A 27224-nucleotide genomic window follows, 5' to 3' on the forward strand; every position below is an offset into this window, starting at 1 on the left:
CTCGCTTACATGCTTAACGTCAAACAGTTAACATGTAAACTCATTTGTAAAGAAATCAGACCTCTGAGACTGTTTTGTGCGTGAGTATTCGGTTCTTTGAAGAATCAGTGGTTTGCTTGCCGAACTTAGGAGTGCCTGCGGAGGTAACAATTTGAAGGTAAACTCCAACTACACACAACCGCGCCCGAGAAATTCCTCCAGATGAGGAGGTGGGGATCAATAACAACGAACAAAGCGCCCGACAAAGAACCCCTCTGGAGCGCTCATTACAGGAGTGGGAAGATGAGGCGAACCAAACTCAATGACCCCTCCTCGCCTTTTCACCTTTGCCAGCGCTGCTGCCCAGTAACCACAGCGGTATCATATTATCGGTTATCGCATTCTACAGCTAACTCTGCACGGTCTCTCAATAAGGCTAATGAAACAAAAGAAATCGTCTTTTCAACGGGAAGAGGCGGAGATATAAATATTTAAAGGGCTATGCTCGTTAGGTAGGAATATTTCAACAGGACATCAAAATATGCTGTATGTGAAATAATAGTTTGGAGTCTAAAAACTGTCTACATTCCGTGTCGACGTACAATGGAAAGCATAGTGCAAACTTCCCTCACAATTAGAATAAATTTGTGGGACTACGACACGAAGTATCACACCGTGATGCAGAATTCCTTTTGAATTATTAAATTCTATTTCTTTTCTAGAATGTAATTCACTGTTTCTATGTTATTTATGGTCAGTTTGAATAACGTTAAATTAATTTCTTACAAATGTCTAAAAACAATGAGTAGGTAATTTTTGTGTAGTAGACACACTGGCAATGTCAGGGATACAGTTTTGTATAAAATCAGTGATATTATCTTTCGAATACGCGCGGAGAGTAGTGAACAGTGGCGAGCGGATAGAAGACATGATTAGCTGCGAGTGAAAGAACGCGCAAGAGTGTGAAGCTTCGGCGTAGTGGCTATACATGCAGCAGTGTCTTAAACTTGCAAGAGGCAACGCAATTTTCATAGGTTGCAAAACACTCGTGATTTATGGGGAGGCTTCAAGAGGATTAAAAAGGAAGTGTACTGTTTGCCCAAAGCTGCATATCAGAAAGTTAGATCAAACAATTTCAGACTTTTAGTTGTGTAAAAGGTTTGTCAGTGTTTGGTGGTTTTGGGACATAAAAGTACTTATGTGTATTTGAATTAAAATTTTATAGTGATCACTATCCCCAATCATTTTCACCATGGGCAGGGTCTATATCCTATCATCTTAACTTCCAAGCATCATATTATGAATTAAACGTATATATTAACGCAAAAAATGCAGTTGAACGAAGGGTTAAGGCATGGAAGAAGTTTATCTGCTTCAGAACAACAAATGGATCTCTAGAAACAAACTTACGAAAATTGCAATATCCTTAAAGGAGTCTTTGATACACTCCTCAGCTGTGAGAAGCCCAAAGAAAAATTACACTTTACGAAACAATACCCAACCCAGACTCGAAGACGACTACCATCACAGAGGTAGAGGTGCTTAAAAAACTAAAGAACAACAGAGCCCCAGGGGAAGATGGCATTATCGCTGAGATCTGGGAACTCACAGACCAAAATATTACAAAGAAAATTCATAAAATTATCTTGGAAATATGGAGCACATAGAAAATTCCACGGTAATGTAAATGCTCACTGAATGGTTCAAATGGCTCTGAGCACTATGGGACTTAACATCTTAGGTCATCAGTCCCCTAGAACTTAGAACTACTTAAACCTAACTAACCTAAGGACATCAAACACATCCATGCCTGAGGCAGGATTCAAACCTGCGACCGTAGCAGTCCCGCGGTTCCGGACTGCAGCGCCTAGAACCGCACGGCCACCACGGGCGGCCAATGCTCACTGATTCACCCACTCCATAAAAAGGGAGACGAGACAGGGGAGAGGAGGAGGGAGGGTAGATGATTAGTGTTTAACGTCCCGTCGACAACGAGGTCATTAAGGACGGAGCACAAGCTCGGATTAGAAAAGGATAGGGTAGGAAATCGGCCGTGCCCTTTCGAAGGAACCATCCCGGCATTTGCATGAAGCGATTTAGGGAAATCACGGAAAACCTAAATCAGGATGGCCGAAAGCAGGTTTGAACCGTTTTCCTCCCGAATGCGAGTCCAGTGTGCGAGCCACTGCTCCACCTCGCTCGGTGGAGACAGGACAGTCCGTAATAATTACAGAGGGATCTCATTATTACGGTCACTTACAAAATTCTCTCCAAGGTGTTACTGAACAGATTGGATCCACAAGTGGATACAAATATAGGTGAATACCAGGCACAGTTCAGAAAGGGGAGATCCTGTATTGAACAAATTTAGAATTGAAGGCCCAGCATTGAAATGTGCAGCAATTTGCGGAAGGGTTGCATATCTGTCACGTTGAATGATGTTCTTCAGCCGTAGTTGGTCCCGTTCTTGCAGGATCCCTTCCAGGCCGCGGTGATGTCGGAGATTTAATGTTTTATCGGATTTCTGATATTCACGGTACACTCGTGAAATGGTCGTACGGGAAAATCCCCACTTCATCGCTACCCCTGAGATGCTGTGTCCTATCGCTCGTACGCCGATTGTAACACCACGTTCAAACTCACTTAAATTTTCATAACCTGCCATTGGAGCAGCAATATCGATCTAGCAACTGAGCCAGACACTTGTTGTCTTGTATAGGCGTTGCCGACCGCAGCTCCGTATTCTGCCTATTTACACTACTGGCCATTAAAATTGCTACGCCACGAAGATGACGTGCTACAGACGCGAAATTTAACCGCCAGGAAGAAGATGCTGCGATATTCAAATGATTAGCTTCTCAGAGCATTCACACAAGATTGGCGTCTGGTGAAACGTTGTTGTGGTGCTTCGTGTAAGGAGGAGAAATGCGTACCATCACGTTTCCGACTTTGATAAAGGTCGGATTGTAACCTATCGCGATTGCTGCTCGCGTTCGTAGAGATCCAATGACTGTTAGCAGAATACGGAATCGGTGGGTTCGCGGCGGTATTACGGAAGGCCGTGCTAGATCCCAACGGTCTCGTATCACTGGCAGTCGAGATGACAGGCATCATATCCGCGTGACTAACAGATCGTGCAGCCTCGTCTCGATCCCTGAGCCAACAGTTGGGGACGTTTGCAAGACAACAACCATCTGCACGAACAGTTCGACGACGTTTGCAGCAGCATGGAGTATCAGCTCGGACACCATGGGTGCGGTTACCCTTGATGCTGCATCACAGACAGGAGTGCCTGTGATGGTGTACTCAACGAAGAACCTGGGTGCACGAATGGCATAACGTCATTTTTTCGGATGAATCCAGGTTCTGTTTACAGCATCAGGATGGTCGCATCCGTGTTTGGCGACATCGCGGTGAACGCACATTGGAAGCGTGTATTCGTCATCGCCATACTGGCGTATCATCCAGCGTGATGGTATGGGGTGCCATTGGTAACACGTCTCTGTCACCTTTTGTTCGCATTGACGGCACTTCGAACAGTTTACGTTACGTTTCAGATGTGTTACGACCCGTGGCTCTATCCTTCATTCGGTCCCTGTGCAACCCTACATTTCACAAGGATAATGCACTACCGCATGTTTCAGGTCCTGTACGGGTCTTTCTGGATACTGAAAATGTTCGACTGCTGCCCTGGCCAGCACATTCTCCAGATCTCTCACCAATTGAAAACATCTGGTCAATGGTGGCCGAGCAACTGGCTCGTCACAATTCGCCAGTCACAACTCTTGATGAACTGTGGTATCGTGTTGAAGCTGCATGGGCAGCTGTACCTGTACACGCCATCCAAGCTCTGTTTGACTCAATGACTAGGCGTATCAAGACCGTTATTACGGCCAGAGCTGGTTGTTCTGGGTACTGATTCCTGAGGATCTATGCACCCAAATTGCGTGAAAATGTAATCACATGTCAGTTCTAGTATAATTCATTTGTCCAATGAATGCCCGTTTATCATCTGCATTTCTTCTTGGTGTAGGAATTTTAATGGCCAGCAGTGTACATGTCTCTGTATTGGAATAGGCATGCCTACACCAGTTTATTTGGCGCTTCAGTGTAGTTCTAAATTATGATATGTGAATCCGACTCCATTCCATGTCCCGTGCAATAACCGCTGCTTAAGTCAACTTTGCCGGAAAGCGGCACATGTTGTGAAGGAGGCAGCAGGACCGAGAAGGCAGCCGCGAAGTACGACGCGGAAGTCGCATGCAGGACGTGCGGCGTATTGCCTGTAGTACTGCTGGTGCTGCAGGCACCTACGGCGACCCTGGCGCACTCAGAGGGCAGTGACCCGCGCCGGCTTGGGATACTCGCCGCTTTCCTTGCCGCGGCATCCCATCCACACCCACACCATCCCATCCCATGCCATGCCATCCACCTGCCTGCCAGGCCGTCAGCCGCCAGCCACGCTCCCGTCACGCTCTGGCGTGCAGCCTGGGACGAACACGCCGACGGCCGTGGGGAATGCCCGCCTGCCTGCTCCACCTGCGCACTGCGACAAGACCAGCCGCGGTCACTGCACTCGCTAACGCCGTCTGCAGAAGAACGCTATCACTGGCTGAGCTGTACTACACACCGAGATTAACTTGCAATAATTTACACGAAAAAAGGAAGGAATACTAGCCTTTAAACCGTTCCGTCGACAACGAGTTCGTTACAGACGGGTCACGAGCTTCGATCGCGAAAAAAAAAAAAAAAACCTCGGCTGTGTACTTTTCAGGTGCGCTGCAACTGTTGACACTTTAGATACACGACCACGCGCACGGAGAATGCCACACGCCAAGATGTAACATTACCGCCATTACGTGAATTTTGCTTTTATTCTGCATCTGATAATCAAGAGCATTTAAGGTTACCTGAAATTATTCATTGGAACTTTGGCGGTAAAGTTGTAAGAAAAGTGGGGCCAAATTATATGTTTCGTTTAATCTCAATTATATTCGTAAACATCATGAACGATATAATATTGTTAACTTTCACTTACTTTAAAACTGTAAAACAGCTACGACCTGCAGTTAGCTTGGAAACAATTCGTTTGGCATTTTAATGACCGTGAAAAGAAATGACTTGTATTTTCGTAATAATTGCACTCAGAGAAATCATCGGACTTCGAGAAAAATAAAAATGACTGCAGGTTCTAATGAATGTAATACGCAAACAGTACATAACACAAAATGGCTTTTGAAATAATCATGAACCAAACAAAAAGTTTCTGTATACAAGTTCCTCAGGTTTTGTGAATAAAATCAATTTCTTTCTTTCTGCCAAAAACGAAGAAGCGTCTTCAAACAACTAAGTCGTAATACAGTGTTTATTTATTATGCTTTAACGAACATTCGGACTACACTCGTAAAGGGAATTCACATTTAGTAACACAGCTCAGCGAAAGCGACCAAGGAAGCCCTAATTCCCAACGAGACTTACGAGCAAGAGAACTGAAGAGCAAGAGGGCGTTTCACACTCTTATATATCATTTTATAATATTCTAACAGTTTAGTATAGGAGTGTGGCATTTTAGCCAGCGGGTGCACACACGGTTAATCGAGGCTTCTCTCTAATACACACACATTCGCTCGCACTACTTCAGTCACAACACAACATGGACAGCTGCGCCTTCAACGGGCTAGTTTAGTGGCAGAGATACATCCAAAACAACGAGGATGAAAGCAACGAGGAAGGCTGGGATAGAATAAAACGTCAAACAGATTGCGTGGGTAAAAGACATGCAAATATACCATTAACCCAAAATCAAATGTACATTAAATGTACCGTACCGTGGAAACCATTTGGAAGAGGGTGTATATCCATATCATTTTCTTTTTTTTGCATCAGATAAGCTTCCTGTCGCATTTCTAAATTCCGCCTGGGAAATCCTGTATACGGGACTATTATAGCAGCGGCCGCTTGGAGTGGCAAGCTGAGAGGGGCACCAGACGCGCTAAAATGCAAGACTTGTATACATGCGTATCACAGTATCACTTCTACTAGCGAAAACAGGAACGGGTGAAATTGTACTATGGAATAGAGCGACGGGGGAGTGTGGGGGGGGGGGGGTGGTAAATGGTAAGTCGCTTCTGGGGTCAAGTATTCTCGAATTGCCCCTGCTCAAAACATTATCTGTATCATTCATCCGCTTGACGCCACACAGGTAGTTCGCAAAAGAACAATTATCAGTCAACCTCGGGTTTATGCGAACCCACTGCTCCGATCAACACCGTGTGTCCAAGCTATCAGACTTGCAGTGTACGTATATATCAGAAGAATGTGTCAGGATATACTACGTACTGTCACCACTAGTGGAGCCACACTGGACATTACACTAGTTTAATTATGTCATCGATTATTGGAATCAGAAACTAGACCACTCGTCAAAGCTCTGTCTGTGATACACGCCTCATCCTCATCATTATACCTAAGTATCTGTGACATTATTTTAATAAATTATTGCTAACTATCACGTTATTCAGTCGTAGTTCCACTAGGTGAATTCTGCCCTGTGAGAGAATTGATTACTTGCTGCGAACTTAGTTAACAGCAGGTACCTTCTGTGTTACAGGTTCTCTTCCTGCCACCTTTCCGTTGGAAGCCAAGCTCATTTGATACCCTGGCATTTCCCTTAAGCATTTAGGAAAACAACGAATACCTTAATATGGGTATCCAGACAGAGATTTCAACCGACGTTCCCCCGAAAACGAGTCCATCGTCTTATTATAACGAAGCATTTTTAATGAAAATTTGTGTTTAATTAACGTGTTGTCTGTATATGTATCTTACCCCTTTGTTCTGTAATTTTATGCACTGCTTTCTACGTCGATATAAAGCTGACAACAAACTAAAAAGTGTATTCTGTATTCGTGTAATTTTCTGTTATTGTTGAACGTAATGTACAATGTAAAAACATCTACTCTGTACTTAATGTAGCGTCAACATAAAATTAGCAACGAACAGCAAAAAATGTATTCTGCATTCCTGTAACATTCTGTCATGATTAAAAGTAACGTAATATGTAAAAAAAAAATCTACTCTGCATTTAATAGAGCTCAGTGTTCTAGTTAGACACATTAGTATCGTCTGTAGGATTCTGACGCAGCAGAAGAATTTTTTTTTTTTTTTTTTTTTTACTACGCGAGATCGTGGGTAGCCGTTCCGGCATGAGAATGGTAGAGTGAAACAGTGCGCGCTAATTTCAGGAACTTTAATCTCGTAGTGAGGTCAAGATTTAATATGAGACGGAAACAACTCGTATTTTCAAAGACATGGAAGAGAAGAGTTGCAAAGTGTTTCGCCGAACGGAATCGATTTGGACACTGTGGAAACGCGATTCAGTGCGATGGATCGTTAAGCTAAAGCGATCACCACTGGTAATTTGGACTGCGGTTACGGACTGAGTGAGCGGAAGAGAACCAATTAATACCAGAAGGAGGTGGAAAGTATGGACTGTGATGTAACTGCATTGCACGGTGTTATGCTGTAAATTGCGACCTTCTGAACTGTGGAGTAGGAGAAGGTAAGACGAAATCAATCAGAAATTACGAGCACGGTAGCAGCAGATCAACATCGTAAATAAACTGTAAGGGCATTCACGAATTTTACATGTTACTGGTGGAAAACTCGAATAAACATACACACTCCGCAATAATTAACTTTAAATTGGTGTGTATATTGTGCTCCGAGACAGTGTTTCATGTAACTTACGAACCTAAAAATCTCAACCTGGCATTTCCTGTGACTACAGAAATCTTAAATACGTTGGGAAGATAATCAGTATTAGCTTTACAACACTAGTTTACTATGAACTAATTTTTTTATAAATAATTAAATTTACTAAAGCAAGAGGGAGTTATGGTCGACCAACATCTCCTTTCGTCCAGCACTAGATACATATTAAACAGTATCAGGGAGCAGACGGCGAGCGCAGTAGTGTAAAGGCATGTCTTTGCTGTTTTGCCGCCTCTCTGGAGCGAGCGTTATCATCAGCAGTGTCAACTGCAACGTAACCGTCAGGGATTACTTAGTTTTACGAGGTTTAGCAGATTTAGGACCGTGACTTTAAAAGCTAGCGAAGGTCTTTTGAACCAAGAATTAATTAAAAGGGCTTCAGTGTGTTAGAACACTGCAGTCTTTCGTGTAGTAAAGGAATTATTTAAAGTTACGGAAACTTGAAAAAGAGAGGAGGAGGAGATATATATATATCTTCTATACGTGCATATCATAAAACCGTACGCTCAAAAATATTTCTCTCCTTTATACCTCCTCGGTGTTACCATAGATGACGTGTCACTGGTCTCATTTGTAGTGAGACTGCAATACATGCGATGTGCCTATTTGCTTCCATCGCCCTGACTGGAATGCGTAAGTTCTAATAAATGTTCACCAACCTGCAGTCTTCTATAGTTGTTGTCCCCTGCTCAGAAAACAACACGTACGTCGTGAATCCGTTTTCTTGAGACATTTAGCGAGGAACTGTTATTTTAGAAATGATTAAATCTCAAACCAGTTTGTTTATACGGGGTGCTACCAGCTTTCTATTAGCAGAACACGAGAAACTGCACAGTAACGCTCCACTTTAGAGTCACAAATAATTTATATTCTTCAACAAATTAATGAACTGCGTATTTCCATAATTACAGTCAATTTGTTCTCACCTATATGTTCCAAATAATCATACATTGCTAATAAAGTCTTAACTAACACCGCCAGCGGCAGACAACATGTCTGTCCTCAGAGGCTCCGAACCAGCTGTGGTGTTACAGCCGAACCATTTCGTCCGCCATCCAAGTTAGGCGCGATCCGAAGATCTCCAAAGAGCTTCGTCTGCCATTTCATTAAGCAGTTGTTTATCATTCTGCTCGTTATTAATACTTGTGAAATAACGGAATGATAGCACGCTATTAAGAGATGCTTTAATGTGAAATTCAAATAAATACGCTGTTTAGTTTGTCTAATATTAATAACAGAAAAATTAACATTTTGGCGCGCAACTTACGAGCGTAGTAGCCAATCGTGAAGAAGGACCAAAATTTAGGCGGTCTTTCTCACGATACCCTCACCGAACAAACCACCTGTTATCTGTACCTAACATCATATTACCTCATCTTGTCACTGCTGCCTTCTCTACTGCCCTAAGAAGAGCTTCTTGTACCTTAATATGATGGCTGCAACGCCAGAAATATTACGAAGTCGAACTCAGCAAATTAGTTTAACTTCATTGCGTCACGTCATACAACGGTAATAAGCATACTACTTCACTTTCTGAACGCACGTTGAGATTTTCGAATGAAACTTTTCTTACAGTAACTAAGTTAACTGTGAGTTCTCGCTTCAGTTGCTAAGATACTAATAGTATTTAAATCATATTCTTGTTTCAACAGATATTTTACCTGCTTAGTAATAAAAGAACACACGCTGATAGTATGTAATACTGTTACTTTTCTGATATACTAATGTGTTATTATTATTAATTTTAACGCTTTGTCGACTGAGTGAGAGCACAAATTAAGAGTAGGTGGGGTTGTGTGTGTGTGTGTGTGTGTGTGTGTTTCGCACAGTTTGTTCCCGTGACAGTGTCAATAGGTACAGAACCACTGGAGGAAATGCTGAAAATTGCGCGCCGTATATAACAGGTGCTTGATTATGGGATAAAATTATACGACAGTTTGTTAGTGCCCAAGACCACACGTGCATTAATATTTGAAACTACACAGAACAGCCAAAAAACTGGTACACCAGCCTAACATCGTGTACGGCCCCTGTGAGCACGCAGAAGTGCCCCAACAAGACGTGGCATGGACTCGACTAATGTCTAAAGCAGTGGTGTAGGGAACTGACACCATGAATCCTGCAGGGCTGTCTACATATCCGTAACATTACGAGGGGTGGAGATCTCTTCTCAACAGCACGTTGAAAGGCATCCCAGATATGCTCAATAATGTTCATGTCTAGGGAGTTTGGTGGCCAGCGAAAGTTTTTAAACACAGAAGAGTGTTCCTGGAGCCACTTTCTAGAAATTCTGGACATGTGGGGTGTCGCATTGTCCTGCTGGAATTTTCCAAGTCCTTTGGAATGCACAATGAACATGAATGGACGCATCTGATCGGACAGGATGCTTACGTACGTGGCACTTGTCATAGTCGTATCTAGACGTATCAGTGGTCTCGTATCACCAACTACACACGCCCCACACCATTACAGAGCCACCACCAGTTTGAACAGCCCCCTGCTGACATGTAGGAACCATGGATCATAGGGTTGTCTCCATACCAATACACGTCTATCCCCTTGATACAATTTGAAACGAGACTCGCCCGACCAGGTAACATGTTTCCAGTCATTAACAATGTAATGTCGGTGTAGACGGGCATAGGCGATGCAGAAAGCTTTGTGTGGTGCACTTATTAGGAGTGGTACACGAGTGGGCCTTCGACTCCGAAAGACCATATCGATAATGTTTCGTTGAATGGTTCGCACGCTGACGCTTGTTGATGGCCCAGCATTGAAATCTGCAGCAATTTGCGGAAGGGTTGCACGTCTGTCAAGTTGAACAATTCTCTTCAGTAGTTGTTGGTCCCGTTCTTGCAGGATCTTTCAAAAAGTTTAAATGTGTGTGAAATCTTATGGGACTTAACTGCTAATGTCATCAGTCCCTAAGCTTACACACTACTTAACCTAAATTATCCTAAGGCCAAACACACACACCCATGCCCGAGGGAGGACTCGAACCTCCGCCAGGACCAGCCGCACAGTCCATGACTACAGCGCCTGAGACCGCTCGACTAATCCCGCGCGGCGCAGGATCTTTTGCCGGCCTCAGCGACGCCTTGAGATTTGATGTTTTATAGGATTCCTGATATTTATGGTACACTTGTGACATGGTCGTACGGGAATATCCCCACTTCATCGCTACCTCGGAGATGCTGTGTCCCATCACTCGTGTGTCTACTATAGCACCACCTTCAAACTCACTCAAATCTTTATAACCTGCCATTATTGGCTCTGAGCACTATGGGACTCAACTGCTGAGGTCATTAGTCCCCAAAAACTTAGAACTAGTTAAACCTAACTAACCTAAGGACATCACAAACATCCATGCCCGTAACCTGCCATTATTGCAGCAGTAACTGATCTGACAACTCCACCAGACACTTGGTGTCTTATGTAGGCGTTTCCGACCGCATGTGTCGTATTTTGTTGTTTATATATCTCTGTATTTGAATACGCGTACCTATACAAGTTTCTTTGGCGCTTCAATGTATAATATGTCAACGGCCTGATAACTCAAGAATCTTAGTGTAGTGGCCTCTCCAGTTCATAGTGTGAAGTGAACCAATAGAACGGTCAGTCTGTATGAGCACGCATTTCTCCAACTGTAAACACAAGCAAGTAGTAGTGTTAGTTTTAACTAACAAACATTACTTCAAGAAACCGATTAAGTCTACATTTTATTACCTCTGACATTACTCGCTCTGTAACATTTACGCGAGATTTCTCAAATGTGTGTGACACTATTGCTTGTCTGTCAGCAAAGGTAAGAAAGGGAAGATGAGTTATACTGAGGTGACAAGTCATGGAATACAACCTAACATCGTGTCGGAGCTCCCTTTCCCAGACGTAGAGCAGCAACTCGACGTGGCATGGACTTCACAAGTCGTTGGAAAGCCCCTGCACAAATACTGAGCCATGCTCCCTCTACAGCCGTCCATAATTGCGTGTGTGTTGCCGGTGCATGATTTTGTGCATGCACTGACCTCTCGATTATGTTCCATAAATATTCGATGGGGTTCCCGTTGGGCGATTTCGGTGGCCAAACCATTCTCTCGAATTGTCCAAAATGTCACCTGAACCAGTGGCGAACAATCATGGCCCACTGGCGTGGTCATTGTTACCCACACAAATACCATCGTTGTTTGGGGACATGAAATCCATCAATGCCTACAAATGGTCTCCAAGCAGCCGAACATAACCACTTCCAGTCAATGATCGGTTCAGGTGGACCAAAGGACCCAGTGCATTCCATATTAACACAGCCCACACCATTATGAAGCCACCACCAGCTTGCACAGTGCCTTTCTGACAATACGTGTCCATAGCTTTGTAGGGTCTAGGGTTTAGGCTACCATCGACCCTACAATCAGCTCTTACCAGCTAAAACCGGGACTCATATGACGAGGCTATGGTTTTTTAGCCCTCTAGGATCCAACAGATGTGTTACCGAGCCCTGGGGATGCGCTATAGACGATGTCTTGCTGTTAGCAAAGGTACTCTTGTCAGTCGTCTGCTGCCATAGCCCACTAACGGCACATTTCGCTACACGTTGATTTCTCCAGTCATTTCATGAAAGGGTGCTTGTCTCTCAGCATTGACGACGGTGCGCAAACCCCGATGTTTTCGGTCGTTAAGTGAATGCCGTCAGCCACTGCATTGTCCGTAGTGACAGGTAACAGTGCGATTTAGTATTCTTGGCATACTATGGATCTGTGAATATTGAATTCTCTAACGATTTCCGACATGGAATATCTCATGGGACTAGGCTCCACCTAACATTCGGCATCCAGAGTCTGTTAATATCCGTTGTACGACCACCATCAAGTCGGTAACCTTTTCACGTGTATCATGTAAGGATAAACGACAGCTCCACAAATGCACTGCCTTTTACCCCTTGTGAATGGGGGGGGGGGGGGGGGGCGAATGGGCTCTGAGCACTATGGGACTCAACTACTGTGGTCATAAGTCTGTATAAGTGCATATCGCTATACCACGACCTCCAGACTTGCAGAACTAGGTTCGCAGGAGAGCTTCTGTAAAGTTTGGAAGGTAGGAGGCGAGATACTGGCAGAAGTAAAGCTGTGAGGACGGGGCGTGAGTCGTGCTTGAGAGTAGCTCAGATGGTAAAGCACTTGCCCACGAAAGGCAAAGATCTCGAGTTCGAGTCTCGGTCCATCACACAGTTTTAATCTGCCAGAAAGTTTCAATATACACGCTACTTATAAATTACAGTTTCAAATTCTTCAGCTCGAATTCAAACTAGAATCTACCAAAGCTCCCTACCGTTTTCAAGCCTGGAGACGTTTAAGAATATTGTAGAAACATACGTTAATGTCGCGGAAATTACAACGTTCCAAAAGAATGACCCAGTTAGCCTCTGAGCTCGTAGTGTGTTGAGAACAATGTAACAACAATAAGTGATTAAGACAACAGAAAGATGGCAAACATTTTAAATCACCTTGCTGTTGCGTCGCTGTAGCTGAGAAACGATTTCTCCTGCACGCGGATTAGTGTTGCCGTCTTGGTGGCACATTCATTCACGCTTAAGCTGTCAGAAGCTCCGAAACGTGTTCAATAAGGCAGCCACAATAAATTTCGATCGTTTGTCTAATGACATAAAATATGTCAAAGGTGATAAATGGAATGTTAAATCTTCCTTAAATGAATTGTTCTGGACAATTCGTAGTTTATAGACCAAATCCACTTGAAAATCAATACTACGCGTAATATGAAAGACATAGGTGCTTACTTTACACTTGTATTAAGTAACGAGAGTCATTTATCTCTGGCACATGTTCATTTTCATTAATTTTAAGCCAAGGTGTTGTCTGACAAACGGATCATGTATACTCCTATGTTTAGTAGACTCGTTCCGTATCACTTCAATAGATTGTTCGTATAACCTGTGGCTCGTGAGTTTACTAACTCTAGCTTTCTCTTCAGACTAATAATATCAATATTTTCAAATTTATAAATGTGCTCATGTTCTTTTACGCTGTATTTCGATACGTTTATTATCTTTCCTCTTAAGGTATATCAAGTGCAGTTATCGATTCCTCGTTGTGTGGAATACAGCCGAACAGTAAAGAAATCGAGGAACTGAGATCTCTACTAGACAGAAACGAAGTTGTCTAAACATCAATTTAAATAACACTGTCTCAGCTGCCAACTCAAGAATCTGGAAAGGACGTATCTTAGAATTTTTACTCAGGTTCCACCAAAAATGGCTTGAACTGTTATTAGCTTCAAGTAATATGAAACACTGTTCAGAATTAAGAGGCTTTTGTTTGGAAATACTCACGACTTGCCAGTCTGTATGTCTGCAGGAAGTTTGACACTTACCTGAAACAAAGAAAAAAGAGAATATTTAACAATAATAGATAACAGCTACAAGAAATGTTTCTCCACAATTCTACAAACGCTGAAATGTAGTATTTAAAGCAAGAAAGGTGAAGCATGAATTTATAGTTTGCATCCCTCGTCCCTTTATTACTGTCACAGACCATTTACGAGTAAACAGTAGCCTTGCTATTTTAACAGCAATTTTGGAAATTTGTGGTAAGGTCTTATGGGACCAAACTGCTGAGATCATCGGTTCGTAAGCTTACGCACTACTTAATCTAACTTAAACGCTATGGAAAACACACACACACACACACACCCATGCTCGAGGGAGGACTCGAACCTCCGACGGAGGGAGCCGCGCGAACCGTGACAAGACACCCTAGACGCGCGGCTACCCCGAACGGCTTTTAACACCAACTTTAATTTGAAATGGAGTAATGGTAATAGCGGATGAATTCCTGCAGTACTCAGCTTGAAATATATTACGTTTATATAAATTTTCGTACCCACAACGAATGTACCGAATTAATTCAGTCTTGTAATTTGAATGAAATAGTGTAACAAGAGTCACACAGATGGTGTACATGTAAAACCAGCGGAGTGTCCTCTTTTGTGGTCAACGTTGCACCAAGCTTGGACAATAAAGAGCGACCCAAGGCGTTGGTTTAGTGAAACAAAGAGCCAATGTGTCTCGACGTCGATGCGATTGGGCGCAACATCAGCCAATAAGCAAAATGCCGAACCGCGAAGTGTTGACAGGCGACTCCGTCTTAATGTCCTTATACGGTTTACATGTCGTGGTGACCATAGCTTTCCCACATGTTCCTCGTCAATGTAGGCTTTCCAACGGGTAGAATGACGGTCTGGATAGATAGGATGATTAGGTAACCACCTTGTTAATGTTGCAGTTATTCTTATTTCCGTGCTTGTTAAGAAAATTGGATACGGACGAAAGAAACGAACAGTACACGACCAAAAATAACACGTAACGGCGACGAAAACTCTGTGCTTGACGAAAAAATCGTAAGAATCGCATGTGTACCGATAAAAGCGCAAGAAAAAGCGTGTTACCTCGACGCAAACAAAGTAAAAATGCAATAACGTAAAAAACTGTAATAAACAGCCTAATTGACACGATACACAGTAATTCTCGATCTGAAACGCATAATAAACAGAAAAATAAAGCAGACAACAAGCTGTGTACTGCACAACAGACCTAGAGCTACTCGCTTAACATCCAGAGCTTCATGTGAGGAATGTAAACAAATGCATACATTCACTTTATTCCCAAATGTACTACAAAACTATAACATCTAGACATATCGTAAATAAATAACACAGAATGGTTCAATAAAGTGATACGTCTCATCTCCGTATTGTATGCTAACCAATGTAAAATATTTGACAATAATCGCTCATTTTACAAATATAAAATTTTTACCAGAAGTTTCTTTAAAGAAAACATGTAGCAACAAAATGGCTCTGAGCACTATGCGACTTAACTTCTGAGGTCATCAGTCGCCTAGAACTTAGAACTAATTAAACTTAACCAACCTAAGGACAGCACACACATCCATGCCCGAGGCAGGATTCGAACCTGCGACCGTAGCGGGCGCTCGGCTCCAGACTGCAGCGCCCAGAACCGCACGGCCATTCCAGCCGGCATGTACCAACAAATAAACCCACCGAAGAGAGCACAGAAAGTGGTGAAACTTGTCTGGGTGAAAACAAAACTATAAAGGTATCTTGCATAAGGCGGAATTTTGCTCCAAGGCTGATTAGGGTTTAATGTTGTGTCGAGGGCGAGGTCACTCACAAGCACTTACCGGGGAAAGAATGTTGAAGCAAATCAGCAGTATTATTTCTCAAAGCGACTATCCCTGTTATTTTCGCGAAACGATTTAGTGCAGGCCTGGCCAAACGAATGCCGGACATTAGCCACGCCGGACATTTGCCACACTTGCCCCTTCGCCAGGTAGCGATCCCTCAGGTAAGGGACGCCCTTCCTCGTACTACTTCTGTCCTCTTTCAAACCACCGTCTCCACATCTTACTCGATACAACTAGTACGTAAGGGACCTCTTTCTTCGACATCTTGGCCAAATATAGAGCTTCTTTTCCGAAATCGAAATATTTGTAGCTTTTGGGAAACGAAAGCAACACTGACGATTATGTCAGTATATAATTAGTTCTGCCAAGTATAAATATAGACAAGTATAAATATAGATCCCTCTGTCTGTACGGTAAGTTCCTTTCACGCTTACTTATTGCGATAGAAACAGTCCATCGCCACGGGAGCAACAAGAAAGAAAATGCGAATGTACGCTAATCATTTCTTTTTGATCACTGCATTTGTGCCTACTTTAATTACTACAACTGCATGCCCAAAAGACAATAAGAGAAGAAGAAATGGGTATGTGAATGTTTGATAAGAAGAACGACATACTCCATATTAATTTACTCTCTAAAATGCGATATCCCTTGCGGCGAAACATTAGTTAATAAAGTGTAGCGGGACAATGTTCAAAACATGACTGAAAATACGTTCACTAAACAGAGATAAGAACATCTATGACTGACATGTCATCTAAAGTCGAGGTACAATTTTAAAATGATAGAAATAAGGAAATGAAGTAATACAGAATGCTATGCTTGTAACGTACGTTGTTGTTCTACATTGTTTAGCTCTGGTATTTACAGGGTCACAGAGAAAGCATCCTAGGTTTTGGAGGGCAAAGCCGTAATTGTAATGATCTGCATTACTACAGAAACAAGAAGCACAACTTAAGGAAAAATAATGTAATGTGTGTTCCAGTTCACAAGCGACATTGAAGCAGATAGTTACTGTGACTTAGTATGGGCAGAGGTTATATTCGACAACCGGAATAAATTAATAACTGGCTCCTTTTACCGACCCCCGGTCTCAGATGAAACACTTGCTGAACAGTTCAAAGAAAACTTGAGTCTCATACAATTATAGTTGGCAGTGACTTCAAAATCTACCTCCTGTATGTTAACAAAAACACATTTTCAGACCCTATTGTAGATAGAACATAACTTCCGTAATTGTTCTAAACGATTTTTTAAAATTATTTTGATCAATTAGTTCACGAGGCCATTCAAATTGTAAATGGTTACGAAAACACACTTGACCTCTTAGCCACAAATAATCCTGAGCATCACGACGGATACAGGGATTAGTGAACACACAGTCGTAGCGAGGCTCAATTCCGTAACAAAGAAATTCACCAAAACTGAACGCGAAAAATATCTAATTATAAAAGCAACTAAAAATTCGATTGACGTCTTTCTAAGAGCCAGTCTCCAATCCTTCCAAACTATGTAAGTGAAGACCATATGTGGCTTAAGTTCAAAGAAATAGTATCAACAGCACTAGAGAATTCATACGAAATAAATTAATAAGAGACGGAACTGATCCGCCATGGTACACAAAACACGACAGAAAGCTGCTGCAGGAGCACCGAAAAACGCAAGTATAATTTAGACGAACGCAAAATCGCCAAGATTGGCGAAGTTTTACTGGGCCTCGAAATTTGGTGTGGATTTCAAAGCGAGATGCATTTAATAGTTTCCACAACGAAACTCTCTTTAGAAATGTGGCGGAAAATCCAAAGAGATTCTGGGTCTATGTTAAGTAAACTAGCGGAAAGGCTCAGTAAGCGATGAGGAGGAGGAGGAGGGGGAGACAAGGGACCCAACCCTTCGGAGCAGTTAAAATCGTGGCAAATGTCCGCACACCGGCCAAACAGCGGTCGAGCCGCGCTCCTGCCTACTATAGCTCCCCGAGCGCTGCGGCATATTGAGCTGGGGGGAGATAAAGAAGAGGACAATGAAGGCTGTGGCCGTATTCCGCTAAAGAGAGGCAGTCGACTTGCCAGACGCCAAGCACCTAGCAGACAGCACAACTTGTGTTAAATTAGGTTTACATTCTGTATCTGTGACCTTGTCCAGAAAGGATTATGTGGAGAAGCAACATCGTTGAATGCCGAATGGGGATTGTTACACTTTTCGTATAGTTTGAATGGGTACGCAAAGTTTTTAACAGACTATCGCACAAGTGTGAGCTAGAAAAACGTTTGCAGGAGCTTCGTTACAACACCAGCCACAAAGGCTGTATGATGCACTTGTCTTCTGACGAACGACAGTGAATACCGACTGAATGAAGGCAGCCAGCAGGGGAGAAACTGAGTTAGGCCGGTAACGCACTAGGCAGCCAGGCTCCGGCAGCCAATAGAACAATGACAGTTGATTGCAGGCCGCGCCAGGATTTTGTGGCCGCGGCAGCCCACAGAACACGGGCGACTGCGCGGCAGCCAGTGGCGAGGTGCAGGTCCCCCAAAGAGCGAAATGCAGGAAGATCTGCAGCGGATAGGCACTTGGTGCAGGGAGTGGCAACTGACCCTTGACATAGACAAATGTAATGTATTGCGAATACATAGAAAGAAGGATCCTTTATTGTATAATTATATGATAGACGGAACAAACACTGGTAGCAGTTACTTCTGTAAAATATCTGGGATTATGCGTGCGGAACGATTTGAAGTGGAATGATCATATAAAAGTAATTGTTGGTAAGGCGGGTACCAGGTTGAGATTCATTGGGAGAGTCCTTAGAAAATGTAGTCCATCAACAAAGGAGGTGGCTTACAAAACCTGTACTTGAGTATTGCTCATCAGTGTGGGATCCGTACCAGATCGGGTTGACGGAGGAGATAGAGAAGATCCAAAGAAGAGCGGCGCGTTTCGTCACAGGGTTATTTGGTAACCGTGATAGCGTTACGGAGATGTTTAACAAACCCAACTGGCAGACTCTGCAAGAGAGGCGCTCTGCATCGCGGTGTAGCTTGCTCGCCAGGTTTCGAGAGGGTGCGTTTCTGGATGAGGTATCGAATATATTGCTTCCCCCTACTTATACCTCCCGAGGAGATCACGAATGTAAAATTAGAGAGATTCGAGCGCGCACGAAGGCTTTCCGGCAGTAGTTCTTCCCGCGACTGGAACAGGAAAGGCAGGTAATGACAGTGGCACGTAAAGTGCCCTCCACCACACACCGTTGGGTGGCTTCCGGAGTATAAATGTAGATGTAGATGTAGATGTAGAGCGTGTGTGGCTGCCTCAGTCTTCGCGCACTTGTCCAAGCAGCCAAAAGTCGCGATGGCTTTCGACACCGAGAAATTTATTCAAGAAATTTAAAGACGAAGAGCAATCTGGGACGTATCTTGTGAGGAGTACAGTGACCGTGACGTGAAGGGAAGAAGATGGGAGGAAATCACAAATACGGAGGGGTCCATAAAAAATGTATCCACTGTTTGAAAGTCCATAACTTGCAAACTAACTGACGGAGTTGTCTCATTTTTGGTGAAAGTGTAGCTCAAAGTCCAACTTAAAGATCTCACTGTAGGTGTTCGAAATGGTCACCATTAACATCCACACACAAACGATGCCGCCGAACTGCAGCACTAACTAATGACTGCGATGTGTTCAGTTGGATATTTGCACATGAATGTACGATTGATTCTCGAAGTTAATCCAATGTGCGTGGCCTTTGTCGATAAACGACATCCTTTAGTGTTCCCCACAGGCAAGAGTCCAGAGGAGTTAAGTCTGGGGCACGTGGCGGATACTCCACAGCACCTCTACGGCCTATCCATCTTCCTGGTAGGTTTCCGTCGAGATACGCCCTAATACGGTTTTGGTAGTGGGCTGGGGCACCAACTTGTTGAAATTAAACTCTTCCGTCTCTATGCAAGTCTCGGATGGCAGATAAAATGGATGTCTGAAGCTTCTGAAGGTACACCTCACTGGTAACTGTGCCGTCAAAGAAGAATGGTCCAATCAAGCCCCGGTAAGACAGCCCACACCACACATTTACTCCTGACAAATTAACGGCTTTGTCTACATGGACGTTCGGATTTTCGGCGGCCCAGTAGACGCAATTGTGGCGATTTACTGTACCATTGAGTTTGAACTGTGCCTCATCAGACCACACAATCATCTCTGAAAACTCTTCATCGTTGCGCACCATGTTAGTAAACCACTCGCAGTACTCCATTCTACGATCTGGGTCGTCCTCGTCCATTGCGTGTAGCAATCGTGGGATGTAGCACTTCCACTTTGCTGTCTTCAAAATTCGCCAAACACTTGAGCGACTCACTCCAGTTTCACGGGCACACTGTCTCACAGACTTCTGTGGTGAGCGAGTGAATTGTTGTAACACATGACGGGAGTTATCTGGACTTGTTACTACACTCCTGGAAATTGAAATAAGAACACTGTGAATTCATTGTCCCAGGAAGGGGAAACTTTATTGACACATTCCTGGGGTCAGATACATCACATGATCACACTGACAGAACCACAGGCACATAGACACAGGCAACAGAGCATGCACAATGTCGGCACTAGTACAGTGTATATCCACCTTTCGCAGCAATGCAGGCTGCTATTCTCTCATGGAGACGATCGTAGAGATGCTGGATGTAGTCCTGTGGAACGGCTTGCCATGCCATTTCCACCTGGCGCCTCAGTTGGACCAGCGTTCGTGCTGGACGTGTAGACCGCGTGAGACGACGCTTCATCCAGTTCCAAACATGCTCAATGGGGGACAGATCCGGAGATCTTGCTGGCCAGGGTAGTTGACTTACACCTTCTAGAGCACGTTGAGTGGCACGGGATACATGCGGACGTGCATTGTCCTGTTGGAACAGCAAGTTCCCTTGCCGGTCTAGGAATGGTAGAACGATGGGTTCGATGACGGTTTGGATGTACCGTGCACTATTCAGTGTCCCCTCGACGATCACCAGTGGTGTACGGCCAGTGTAGGAGATCGCTCCCCACACCATGATGCCGGGTGTTGGCCCTGTGTGCCTCGGTCGTATGCAGTCCTGATTGTGGCGCTCACCTGCACGGCGCCAAACACGCATACGACCATCATTGGCACCAAGGCAGAAGCGACTCTCATCGCTGAAGACGACACGTCTCCATTCGTCCCTCCATTCACGCCTGTCGCGACACCACTGGAGGCGGGCTGCACGATGTTGGGGCGTGAGCGGAAGACGGCCTAACGGTGTGCGGGACCGTAGCCCAGCTTCATGGAGACGGTTGCGAATGGTCCTCGCCGATACCCCAGGAGCAACAGTGTCCCTAATTTGCTGGGAAGTGGCGGTGCGGTCCCCTACGGCACTGCGTAGGATCCTACGGTCTTGGCGTGCATCCGCGCGTGGCTGCGGTCCGGTCCCAGGTCGACGGGCACGTGCACCTTCCGCCGACCACTGGCGACAACATCGATGTACTGTGGAGACCTCACGCCCCACGTGTTGAGCAATTCGGCGGTACGTCCACCCGGCCTCCCGCATGCCCACTATACGCCCTCGCTCAAAGTCCGTCAACTGCACATACGGTTCACGTCCACGCTGTCGCGGCATGCTACCAGTGTTAAAGACTGCGATGGAGGTCCGTATGCCACGGCAAACTGGCTGACACTGACGGCGGCGGTGCACAAATGCTGCGCAGCTAGCGCCATTCGACGGCCAACACCGCGGTTCCTGGTGTGTCCGCTGTGGCGTGCGTGTGATCATTGCTTGTACAGCCCTCTCGCAGTGTCCGGAGCAAGTATGGAGGGTCTGACACACCGGTGTCAATGTGTTCTTTTTTCCATTTCCAGGAGTGTATTATAGGTCCTCCAGATCGTTGTTTGTGTACATCTTTAACACAGCTTCGGCTTCAAATATGTCTCGAATGCGACGAATCGTTAAACGTGTCGGTGGCTCTTTTTGATACTCATTTCGCCATTGCCGTTGAACCTCATTAATGTTTTCGTACTTAAAATACCACTTCAAAACTGACTTCCTTTCATCGAATGTAAGCCTTGCGCCAGCCATGTTTACTCGAGTAACTAGGTGCAACTAAGAACAAAACACTGACTATCTGGCGACGGTCATCTGACAAAACAAAACAACGCAATATAACGCTTTGGGGCGATTGCCAACCCTACCAAAGATCAGACAACTCTGTCAAATGGTTCAAATGGCTCTGAGCACTATGGGACTTAACTTCTGAGGTCATCAGTCCCCTAGAACTTAGAACTACTTAAACCTAACTAACCTAAGGACATCACACACATCCATGCCCGAGGCAGGATTCGAACCTACGACCGTAGCGGTCGCACGGTTCCAGACTGAAGTGCCTAGAACCGCTCGGCCACTCCGGCCGGCACAACTCTGTCAATTAGTTTGCCAGTTATGGACTTTTAAACAGTGGATCCAATTTTTTTTTTGACCACTCTGTATAATGTGTGAGGAGAACATGAAGGAAAATGAAAAGAATGAATTCGGTAAGTCATTTATTATTTATTACGTATTAAAAATGGTTATAGGTACAATAATCAAGAAGAGGTATCATTGTACACTTAACAATAAAACAGAGTAATTCACATGAAAGCAATAACAGTCACATCCACAATTCAATTAACACATATAATTATTACTTCAATGCAATTCTGTTTTGCCATTCCAGCGGATTTCCATTTGTAAAATAATCCGCAAATAAATGCTGATACTAATGAACGGCACCCTGCTCTTGTAGGACCTGGGGAAATTTCCAATTCTGGAGGGACGTACAGTGTGTACCTTCAAATTTGTAGCCATCTCTTTCTCACACATAATTATGTAAAACACAGCATGATTTTATTGTGGCTATTGCAAATTCTTCCCGAACATTCATAGGGCGATGAAAAATTCTCCATTCATTTGCCAGAATGCCAAACGTGCATTCTATAAATCGCCTAGCCCGAGACAGTCGGTAGTTAAAGATTCTTTTTTTGTCTGTTAAACTCCTTCCTCCACAAGGACGCATTAAGTTTTCAGACATACTAAACGCCTCATCTCCGACAATGACGTACGGCATCGGTATTTCATTGTTTGATATTGAGCTTTTCTCAGGTATTTGTCAATTTTTATTTAGAAGTTTTCATATAGAACTGATTTCTTAAAAATAGATGGTTCACTACATTTTCCACATGCTCCAACATAAATGTAAGTGAATTTATAATCTGCATCACATAAAGCAAGTAAAACGATCGAAAAATAATTTTTGTAATTATAGTAAAGTGAACCTGAATGACGGGGTTTTATTACTCTGATATGTTTCCCGTCGATGTCACCGATGCAACTGGGGAAGTTTGCATATCTATTAAATCCATTTGCTATTTCAATCCATCTTTCCTCATTTAATTCTGGAAACGCAGTCTGTCTCATTTAGTCCCAAATCGCCAAGCAAGTTTCATATATGACTTCTCGGACAGTAGTACATCCGATTCCAAAATTGCGACTCAGTGCTGCCATAGTACATCCTGTAAACAGATATCTGAAACGAAATATATGTTCATACGAAAAAATGAAACCCACGTACTTCTGCCAGGAATTTTATTACATTATTATAATAGACTAGTCATATTAACATCCCTTATTTCATCCCATCGGCGCCGGTAACAGAGACTTTTTTTACAGGCAAATCTCTACAGCAGAAGTGGAAGACTATTAGGCCAAGTTTCAGCAGGGAATTAAAACGCAATACAGGTGCCAAAAGTGGAATCAGCAGCTTTGCGTAAAAGCCCTTACGGGTATTTCGAGCAATTAGTTTCGTAAGGAAACTGTTGTAGACAATACAACTCAAGGTAGTCTGGATGAAACTAACGTTGCTGAAAGTAACTGTGGGGAATGTGGCGTACAAAGTCCTTCACTTCTTCGCTGAAAGAAGCAGAAAAGTAACGACGACAGATTGACTTATGTACAACAGAGTATCGCACTGAGGGAGGAGCGTGAAAGGAACCAAGAATCTGGTTCAGATAGACTATTTCTGCTTCCATCACTAGAAGACAATGCAAGCTTACTACCAAAATGGAGATTATTGACGTCATAAAAAGAGCACAAATGCTTCCACTGTGGACTCATCACTAAGGCTATTCTGATTATGCGTCAGAAACAACAGTGGCCGTAGGTATGAACCAGAAGCCTCGAGTAGACAGCAGTTTCAGCATGGATGGGTACTACAGCCAAATGATGGTCGAGCAGACTTCAGCACAGGGCAGAAGGAAAGTCGCCGTGATTATTCTACGCCTATTACATACAGACAGGACTCTGCCGCCGAACACGATGAGCTGTCATCGCCCTCTGACTCAACTGTGTCAACTCAGAATTCTGAAATACTTCATCTGTTCCAGTCATCAGTACTAGAACAACTTTAATATTACTATTCTTTCCAAATGTTGCAATAATGTAGCATATTATTTTGATTTTATAATGTCAAATCATCATCATACATGTTGTATTATTTTCAAACTATCACTTCTGTTTTCTGACTTCGTCCGTTTTCAGTTCCTTCAAATTCGTAACATTAAAATCCAGGGACCAAGGGAGAAACCGATGATAATTCAATAATTTTTCACAAAAATTTGGCGTTTTACTGCTTTGAAGTTTTTTTAACTGTACATTTTCTAATACGAGCGACCATTATTAGTCAGCGACTAAAATCTTTGGTGTTGATAGTTGCTGCAGAACTTGGAAAGGGCAAGTACTATTTTTTTCTCTAAAGAGAAAAAAGTAGACTGTGATTTATCGTTTTAACCCCTGGCCAATTATTTTCAAGTATTATTAAAAATGAACTATCATATTTGTTTTTGAACTCGCCTCAAAGTAATCAATAATTTTTCTTCCAGAGTTACACAAGCTCGCATACGAGTATCGGTACCCGTTACGGAATGTCTTACATTTTCCAGAAGGTTATCAAAAGATTGCACTGACATTCTTGTATAGTTGAAAAAAAAAACGATCTGGATAGTTTCGAATATTCTTTAAGTAATTTTTAATTAAACCCTTTGTATATTGCTCCAGCAGTAGAGGATGAATCCAGTATCTCTGTTTGGCTCCGCGTTTCTTCTGAGACAAAAGGTGGACAAGCATCGCGTCTTCCACGTCCATCCCTCTCGGCCAATTCGTCACGACTGCCTGCGGCTGCCGCAGCCTGGCCTTAAGGGTAAGTAGAGCGGTGACAAAATATTTTATGGTCGACATCACTAATTATCTGAATGACGTATCATAATGCAAGGGAAGAATAATTTAGTAACAGATATGTCAGCCAACATTAATTCTATCAAACAAAAATTAATCCTACAGAAAAACCAGCTTTAAGCTCGTGACAGGGAACATTTTCCGGAAGTCAACGTACTTATTTGTGGATCACACATGACTAAATTCCAATTACTGAAAAATTTCTTCATGAGTTCGCAAAGAGACTCCACGAGACTGTACTGAAGATGGATTCAGAGTTATTTGTCAGACTGTTCTCGCTTTCGGCTGCTGATGTACCTCATTACTTCCAGCTTGAGCTGAGAGACTTATAGGTTAGCACCCAGCTCAACGACCTGTTTGCCAAAACAGAAATTTATAAGACTTTTCTAGAATGACTTCCCAACCCAACTCTTGTATAGTGCTTTTTGTCGGTGTAGCTGATTACGAGAGGGCTTTATCGTGGAGTAGCATCACTTCAAGCAGTCTTCCTGATCTGCAAGATGGCTCAGTTGTTGGCAATAAACGTCAGCAGTGATGGTTACATCTCGGGGAAGCAATTCGTAGTAAACCACATCGGCAGCGCACCCGGTTAGCTGTTCGGTCTAACGCACGGAGTCCGCAGCTCGTGGTCTAGCAGTCGCGTTCTCGCTTCCCGAGCACGGGGTTCCGAGTTCGATCCCCGGCGGGGTCAGTAATTTTCACCTGCCCCGAGATGACTGGGTGTTTGTGTTGTCCTCATCATTTCATTTCATCATCATTCCTGATAGTGGCGAGATGGCACAGAGCCAAGGTTGGGAATTTGTACGGGCGCTGATAACCCGCAGTTGAGCGCCCCACAACCACACATTATCATCATCATCATCATCATCATCATCTAACATACGGAGTTCCGGACTGGGAAGGAGCGCCTTGTCCCCGGCGCGAATGCACGAATTGTGTCGAGGTCCGGTGAGCCGGCCAGTCAGTGGATGGTTTTTAGGCGGTTTTCCATCTGCTTCGGCGAATGCGGGCTGGTTTCCTTTACTCCGCCTCCGCTACACTATGTCTGCGATTGCTGCGCAAACAAGTTCTCCACTTACGCGTACACCACCATCACTCTAACACGCAAACATAGCGGTTACACTCGTCTGGTGTGAGACGTTCCCTAGCGGTTCTAGGCGCTACAGTCTGGAACCGCGCGGCCGCTAAGGTCGCAGGATCGAATCCTGCCTCGGGCATGGATGTGTGTGATGTCCTTAGGTTAGTTAGGTTTAACTAGTTCTAAGTTTTTGGGGACTGATGACCTCAGAAGTTAAGTCCCATAGTGCTCAGAGCCACTTGAACCATTTTTGTGAGACGTTCCATTGAGCTGGAGGAGGGCGGGGCGGGGGGGGGGGGGGGGTGCACCGGGGCCCGAACCGCACAATAACCCTGAAAGAGTGGTTCGGTGTGGGGCGGCGAAGGGGTGAAGAAGTGGACTGCGGTAGTTGCCGTGGGGTTGTGGACCACTGCGACTGCGGCGGGGACGGAGCCTCTCTTGTCGTTTCTAGGCTCCCGGTTAACATACAATACAATACAGTCAAACCACATCGGCGCTGTTCCACCAGATGCATGCCGCTATCTTTTGTGGATGCGCGCAGGCCTCTTTCAGGGAGTTGCTGCTTTATTTGGACTCAGCCATTCCTTTCTTTTCCTCATGTTTACATAGAGACACCATTCCTCGTCACCATTAATGATACACGATATGAATGATCGGTGTTGTTCACGAGCAAGCAGGGATGCACATATTGACGCCTGCTGATTTTTGTGATTTTGGCTTAGACCATACAGCACCCATACACCCGATTTTTGAACCTTCTTCATTGCATGCAAATGTCGCACGATGGTGGAATAATCACACCTGATCACATTTGCAAGTTCTGGAGACACTGAAGTGGATCACTGTGTATTAATGCGTCTTCATCAAACCTTGAAGGACGTTCTGAATGTGGAGGGTCACTGATGTAAAAACGATCTTCCT

At 44.0% G+C, this 27224-nt stretch overlaps 1 protein-coding gene across 1 annotated transcript in view; it reads right to left on the reverse strand.

Annotated features, from left to right (window-relative positions):
• Nucleotides 1-14091: 14091 nt before the first annotated feature.
• The window catches only part of LOC124551343, a 70856-nt gene continuing 57723 nt past the window's right edge, over nt 14092-27224 (reverse strand). Inside the window, exon 3 of the mRNA XM_047126410.1 lies at nt 14092-14136. Coding sequence (XP_046982366.1) covers nt 14092-14136 — 45 coding nt within the window. The remainder of the gene's footprint in view (nt 14137-27224) is intronic.

Source organism: Schistocerca americana, chromosome 1 (assembly GCF_021461395.2).
Source record: "Schistocerca americana isolate TAMUIC-IGC-003095 chromosome 1, iqSchAmer2.1, whole genome shotgun sequence".
Taxonomy (NCBI): domain Eukaryota; kingdom Metazoa; phylum Arthropoda; class Insecta; order Orthoptera; family Acrididae; genus Schistocerca; species Schistocerca americana.